Here is a 7651-nt window from a genome sequence, read left to right on the forward strand (position 1 = left end):
ATTTTGAATGATGCAACAACAGCCAATAGATTTCGCGTAAACAAGACACAAATGGAACCTCTTCCACCCACTCCAGTCTTGAGACAACAACATTATGTCAGTGTCGGAGAAGTTGTTCCAACGTGTAAATCAACAGCCTTTACGAATCATTATTCGAAGTGAAATTGAATATATAATAAACCTCGTGATTTATACACTTGATGTTTGCACGACACCTAATAAGACGTATACAGTTGATTTCATAAACAGACACAATCAATAAATTGGTTGAGATTTTTTTAAAAAGAAATCTTTATTTCAGAGAGTCATGTAAATTATTATTCTCCTCAAATGATTACAAGAGCAAAAGATGCAGAAGCTCCATTGTATTATAAACCACACATAAATTACACGATATGATGACAAAGCAAACACTCTCACATATACAACAACCACAAATAAGACGTATCTCACTTCTGTTTAAAGAAAAACAAAAGTCTAGAAACCACATTTTTTGTAAAGTAAAAAAGAAGTTTGGAAAGATTTAGAGAGGTTTGACATTGAACCTGTAAACGAGCTTCTTCTTTTTAGAGGTTGGGTTGTCTACTGTGAGTAAAACCTTACCAAGCTCGTTCACTTTGAAGCTATGGGTTAACACCGGTTCATCGGATGGTCTCATCTTCCTAGGTTTTTGTATAACCACCGTGTAAGCATCTTTCTCTTCTGGCACAAACTCTGCCTTGTAGCTTACTTCCCATCCAATTACCCTTATCTCCCACACAAGTTCACATTTCTGCGCCAACAACAACTTGAAATCAGACTTCACAGGATTTTGCCAAGCATCATGACTTAATGATGACCTTGGTTTCATCTTGCAATTGTTAAATGTAAGGACAACACTAACCTCGTAGATTATGATCTCCACAGTTTGTTTTGTTCCGGGCTTAACAGTGATCTCTGAAGCTGCATCTTCCAAAGAAAAGTCTGGATTACAGTCGCAAGGATCTACACTCAATCCTCCGTACTGTACTGGAACTTGCTCGGGTGAAATATATCTACAGTCCACATTTTTCCAAACAGCGTTAAGAGACTAAAACATAAAATGGATTAAGTAAAGGCTCAATAAAAATAGTTCTAAAAGTTACTTGAAAAGGGTTTCAGCAGAACGTGAAGGACCAGAAAACACTAGCTTGCTCTTTGATCGTGGTGTCATGAACGGACCAATCACAGTGTAAAACACAAGGTACCACCAAGGAACATTGATAAAAGCCTGAAACAAAATTCAACCATGCCTTAATAAAAAGGGCCAAAAGACAAGATGCTCAGACACCAATGAAAGACAATAAAACAGGACAAGCAGAACCATGTTCCTTGCTTCATAAGTACAGATCCTAAGGAAACCAATCTAGAATGTATACCTGTTTGAAGACAAACTCAGGGTAATTGTCTTGAAGCAACTCAACAGCTTGCTTAGTAGCCGATCTAAGCTCTTTCTTCCCTAATCCAGGTGAGTTCTTCATATCATTAACCTGAAAAATAGTAGAAACCCCACCAGAGCTAAAATCAAGCTTCCTAATACTCCTCTCCAAGAACTGAATCCTAGTCCTCAAGAAATGTTTCCTCTTCTCCTCATCAGAAAACGTCTTGTTGTAAAGCTCCTTATTCTGAAACTCACCATAGACATTATAACACACAGGGTGACCTTCTCGGTCATGTCCATGCATAAACACAACCTTGTCAAGATCATCCACGAGATCTTCCTCAACAAGTTCGTCGATCTTGAACTCTCTCCTCCACTTAATCGTGTTCTTGAGCATAGCCAACGAGTCTTTCACTTTGAAATCCCTAGCTCTTAGGAACTTCAGCAGAACGACGTCGCTTCTATCGTCTTCCAGCAACGGGATTCCCCAAATCTTGACTTCTTCTGGCGTGGTGGTGGTGTTAGCGGCGTCTTCGGGTTTAGGGGTTGAGCCGAATTGGTGATTGTCTAAAGCATCTCGCACGAGACGTTTCAGTTCGTCGAGTGACTTCTTCTCGGATTCCGATAGATCGGAAAGTTTGCTGCTTTCTTCTTTGAATGAACCAAGATTCAGTGGAATCATGCTCTTTTTTTCTTCAGCTACTTCCTTCTTCGATGCTTCTCCGAGCTCTTTTTTCTCCGTCGACGCAGTTTCTGTTTCTGTCACCGTCGGCGGATGATGCTCTTCCGGCTTGGTGGTGGCTTCCGCCGTCTCCGGTAGATCAGTCTCAGTCACACTCTTCGGAGCTTCGGTTTCTTTTGGTAGGACTTCGTGAGTAGAGTCAGATGCTTCTGATGATGGTTGCTTTTCCGGTGTAACGAGAGTGGTGGTGGTGGTAATAGGTTCCTCCGCCATGTTTTTTTTACTTTGCCGTCTTTGTTCTGTTCTGTGATTCGTTCCTAAATTTGGGCCAAATTGAGTTTTGGGTTTATAGCGTTGTTGAGACATACATGATGAGACTAGTCGGAGTACAAAAGGGTATATTGGTCACGCCGAGTGAACCGGGTTTTTTTTGTTTTGTTTTGTTTTTGTTGTTGTCATCAGCATGCGACATTTACAGTATGCGACACTAGTTCAACTGTGGTTTGGTTTTTAATTATTTTATTTAAATATATATATTAAACATTTGATTCTTTTTCTTGTTTTAGAGTGACAAACACAAATTCATCGGAATTGACTCTCCTGTTTGGGTTTAGGACTCTCTTATTCATAAAGAGGTTTCGTTTCTTTGAGAATATAGAGCTTTGCTTGGAAAAACAATTTCCCACTTGCTCTTTTTTTCCGATTTATCTCCTTTTGTTGACTTATTTTCGCGAATCCATTACAAAAGATAGGTTTCCTTGAGGTTTTCTTGGTGTGAACAGTAATTCTGGGTTTTGAAGTTTCAGGGTTTTCTCTTGGTTTTGAGACGTGTGTGCGCAGATCTATCTTTTCCAGTGGTTTTCAAGGTCTTTTGTTAGAGAATTATAGTTGGGGAAGATGTCAGCAGCGATGGATAAAGCGTTGATGGCGATGTCCTTAGAAGAGGAGGATATACCGTTTTCTCTCCCAGATTTGCCAGAGTTCAGCTCTTGTGAAAGGAATTATCTTAGTTTGATCGGAAGAATTTTAAATCCGAAATGCCAATCAGTATCTGGAGTAGTATTCGATATGCCAAGAAAATGACAGAAGGGTGATAGAATTAGAGGAATTGCGCTGTCAAAGGAAAGATTTCAGTTTATCTTCCAGAATGAACACGATCTAGAAGATGTTTTGAAACCACAGTTGAACGACTGGGGTTTGATAATGGAAAGATGGACCGAACACCCTGCAGCAGATTCACTTCAGTTTACTACTCTTTGGATGCAGATCCGGAATATCCCCATTAACCATTATACGGCTCCTGCGATTACGGCAATTGGAGAGTTAGTTGATCCGTCGCAAGCTCAAGGCAAAGAGTATGTTAGAGTTCAAATTCGTTTTGATGTCTCCAAGCCTCTAAGGAAATCAAAGGTGATAGGTCTTCCCAACAATAAATCAGTAGAAATCTTCTTTAACTACGAGAAAGTTCAAAAGAGATGCTTTAAGTGCCAACGCTTATCTCATGAAGTTGATTTCTGTCCTATTCTGATAAAGAACCGAGAAGACACTGCGCTGGCTAGAAGAATGGGTCTGGCCACTTCTAAGGCAAAATCTCTTACTATTCTTAAAAAAGCAGACCCTCTGTTCAGTGTCTTAAGAGAAGATCAAGTGGGCATAAATCCCCTTTCTGGACGTCCTAGGATTGCCCCAGAAGTGCTGGAAGGTATGAGGCAATATCTTCTGTCTGCTAATGGAGAAGAAAGATCAGTTAAGGAAGATAGAGTCAGGAAAACGGTTTGTGAAGCAGAAAAATCCCCTTTCACCCAGAAATCTACTCTCAGTCTAGAACCAATTCCAATCATCTCCCATGATGTGGATATTGGTAAAGGTAGAACTTTTGGATATGATTCTGCTGAATCTTCATCAAAAACAATGCTGGTACATGAAGATGATTCACCTACAGAGGTGTCGGCTCAGAGGACTGTTGGTTTTTCAGGAAGGAAAGCTTACTCTGCTTCAGTTTCTATTGATAGTTATAATCAGGATGCTACTGGTGTTTCTGTTCCCTTCTTGGCTAGTTCTTCGGTGTATAGGATAGGTTTCTCTGAAACTAGTCCTTCCGGCTCTAGCCAAAAGAAACAGAAACCTAGAAAGAGGCAGCAAAAAAGAGCAAGATTACTTAAAGGCAAAGATCTGTCAAAATCGTTTGGGGAGGGTGTGAAGTCCACTGGTCTGACTATTGGAAAAGTGGAAAAGAGGAAAGCAATGGAGGAATTGGATGGTGAACCCAGTGCTGTTAAAGCAAAATCACTAACGGTAGTCCCAAAGGAGGGACTGTCCACCATCTGATGAGCATTCTAAGCTGGAATTGCCAGGGATTGGGGCGGCCTCAAGATCTGACATTTCCTCGTCTCATGGAATTGCGTAAAAAACACTTCCCTGAGATAATATTCTTAATGGAAACGATGAATTGCAAGGATGTTATTGTAGATATTCAAGTTTGGCTTGGTTATAAGAATGTATATACAGTGGACCCTGTTGGAACCTGTGGTGGGTTAGCTTTGTTTTGGAAAAAGAGTGTAGATATATCGGTGTAATATGAGGATAAGAATCTATTAGACTTAGCTGTACAGTTTGGAGAGTATAGCTTTTTCTTCACCTGTGTTTATGGGAATCCCAATTTCTGCTATAGACACCAAGTTTGGGAAAGATTGACAAGATTTGGTTTATCTAGAAAAGGAAACTAGTGTATGATTGGGGATTTCAACGAGATTTTAAACAATGAAGAAAAACTCGGTGGTCCAAGAAGAAGTGATAATTCTTTTCTACCATTCTATGCTTAAAGATTATGGAATGTCGGAGCTCCCTAGTTCTGGCAATGGATTCACTAGGGGAGGGCGTAGGGGAACTCACTGGATACAAAGTAAGTTGGATAGATGCTTCGCTAATAAGGACTGGGTGTCGTGCTTTCCTGCGGCTAATCAAGCTTTTCTCCCCAAAAGAGGCTCTGACCACAAACCAGTTTTGGTAAGTCTTGTCTCTTCGCAAGATTTATACAGAGGATCTTTTAGATTTGACAAGAGACTGCTACACAAGCCCAGAGTTAAAGAAGCGATAAGCTTGGTATGGAGGCAGCCTGCTAGTTCGGCTCCAGTTCCAGTTTCGCAGAGAATTAGAGACTGTAGAAGAGTGCTTAGTAAGTGGAAAAAGGAGAATGAGATGAACTCAAAAGTTAAAATCATTGCCATCCAAAACGAATTGGAATTGGTTCAGTCTTCTTCAGATCCTTCTACATCCAGATTAAGATCTTCGAAAAACAAGTTGGTTGAAGCGTATAAGGAAGAGGAATCTCACTGGCAACAAAAGAGTAGAGATAAATGGATGCTTGAAGGAGACAGAAATACCAAATTCTTCTATGCATCAGTCAAAAACTTGAGATCTAAGAATGGTTTGGATAAGCTCCAAGATCCAAATGGCATAGTGCACAGATCAGAAGCCTCTAAAGGTGAAGTAGCTGCCAGTTACTTTCAGAACCTCTTCTCCACTTCTTCTCCGGTCGATATTCAAGCAATGCTAGAAGGTGTTACTCCCAGAGTTACTGATGTGATGAATCAATCGTTACTAGCTAAAGTCTCCAAAGAGGAAGTTAAAAATGCAGTTTTCTCTATCAATCCATCTAAAGCTCATGGGGCTGATGGGATGACTGGTATGTTTTTTCAACAATATTGGGATATTGTTGGTCCTCAAGTCACTTCTGAGGTGTTGGCTTTCTTTGAATCGGGTATCTTTCCAAAAGAATGGAATTTCACTCAGTTGTGCCTCATACCAAAAAAGGTAAATTCTTCTCTGATGAGTGATCTAAGACCAATTAGCCTTTGTTCTGTACTGTATAAAGTGGTGGCCAAGATTATCATGTCAAGACTCCAACCCCTTCTTTCTGAGATAGTGTCGCCTAATCAGTCTGCTTTTGTCCCGGAAAGGCTCATCTCAGATAATATTCTTATTGCTCATGAAGCCATTCATGGTTTGAGGACAGACAAAGTTATTGCTAAGGAGTATATGGCTGTCAAAACCGATATGTCCAAAGCATATGACAGAATGGAGTGGAGTTACTTAGAAGCTTTGCTGTTGGGTCTCGGGTTTCATCAACGGTGGGTGCAATTGGTTATGTTCTGTGTGACTTCAGTCACTTATATTGTTTTGATAAATGGGCAGCCTTTTGGTCTTATCAATCCTCAGAGAGGACTCAGACAGGGGGATCCTTTATCCCCTGCTCTGTTTGTGTTGTGTGCAGAAGGACTTACTCATCTTCTCAACAAAGCAGAATCAGAGGGTAAGATTAATGGTATCCAATTTTCGACAGAAGGTCCTGCTATCCATCACTTGTTGTTCGCAGACGACAGTCTGTTTATGATCGAAGCTTCAGAGGATCAAGGTTGTGCCCTTCAAAAGATCCTTTCTGATTATGGGGAGGTAACAGGACAATTGATTAACCTGGAAAAGTCATGAATCACTTTTGGAGCCCAGGTAGAGCAGTCTTTAAAGACAATTATTGCAACTAGGTTGGGTATTTTTAAAGAAGGAGGAGCAGGTACCTATCTTGGCCTACCTGAGTGCTTTAGTGGATCCAAAGTGGAGATGTTAAGCTACATTCATGATAGAATGAAAGGTAGAATGTCCGGTTGGTTTGCAAGGACCTTGTCCCAAGGAGGAAAAGAGATTCTGCTCAAGTCGGTGGCTATGGCAATGCCAGTGTTTGCTATGTCCTGCTTCAAGCTCCCAAAGAAAACTTGTGAGAATTTATCTTCAGCTATGTCAGCATTTTGGTGGGATTCAACAGAAAATAAAAAGAAAATGCATTGGATTTCATGGGAAAAGCTTTGCTTACCAAAACATGCGGGCGGACTGGGTTTCAAAGACATCCAAATATTCAATCAGGCTCTTTTGTCTAAACAAGCTTGGAGAGTGCTGCAAGACAAGGATTGCTTATTTGCACGTTTTTTCAAAAGCAAGTATTTTCCTGATTGCGATTTCTTGAGTGCAACTCTTGGCGATAGACCCTCCTTTGCATGGAGAAGTATCCTTCATGGAAGGGATCTCCTAAAAAGAGGGCTCAGACAGATGATAGGAGATGGAGCCTCAACCTTTGTATGGTCATCTAGGTGGGTGCTGGATGGGATCATGAGAGCCCCTCTTATGAAAAACATTTTGTTTGATTTGGATCTTATGGTGAAGGATTTACTGGATAGCACTACTCAAACATGGGACTTGGCTAAGTTGCAATATCATTTTTACCCTAGGGATGTGGAGCTAATTCTCAAGATCAAACTTGTTATGTCTTCAGAGGATTATCTGATTTGGGAGCACACTAAGAGTGGTGCGTATTCTGTCAAGTCTGGTTACTGGGCAGCTTATCAGAGAGAAAAGATTGATCTACTAACAGAAGCTTTGATGCAACCCTCAGTTTTACCCATCAAGAATCAGATTTGGAAGATCAGCACTGCTACTAAAATCCGTAATTTCTTGTGGAAAGTAGTGAGTGGAGCTATTCTTGTTGTTGATAAAATGTTATCGAGAGGGATGAAGGTTGA

At 40.6% G+C, this 7651-nt stretch overlaps 1 protein-coding gene across 1 annotated transcript; it reads right to left on the bottom strand.

Moving 5' to 3' along the window:
• On the bottom strand, nt 335-2509 carry LOC104751056 (patellin-3). The gene is made up of 4 exons (XM_010472932.2): nt 1398-2509; nt 1125-1249; nt 884-1034; nt 335-772 (listed from the first exon to the last, which is right to left on the bottom strand). Exons 1-4 carry the CDS (start codon nt 2445-2447, stop codon nt 524-526), a joined length of 1575 nt encoding a protein of 524 aa, XP_010471234.1. The 5' UTR covers nt 2448-2509; the 3' UTR covers nt 335-523.

Source organism: Camelina sativa, chromosome 16, assembly GCF_000633955.1.
Source record: "Camelina sativa cultivar DH55 chromosome 16, Cs, whole genome shotgun sequence".
Lineage (NCBI taxonomy): Eukaryota > Viridiplantae > Streptophyta > Magnoliopsida > Brassicales > Brassicaceae > Camelina > Camelina sativa.

Coding starts and splice junctions, on each gene's coding strand:
- LOC104751056 (XM_010472932.2), bottom strand. CDS start 2,447: ATGTCTCAACAACGCTATAAACCCAAAACTCAATTTGGCCCAAATTTA. Junction 1,035..1,124: donor TCTGCTGAAACCCTTTTCAA/GTAACTTTTAGA, acceptor TGTGGACTGTAG/ATATATTTCACCCGAGCAAG. Junction 773..883: donor TGGAGATCATAATCTACGAG/GTTAGTGTTGTC, acceptor TTGTTGGCGCAG/AAATGTGAACTTGTGTGGGA.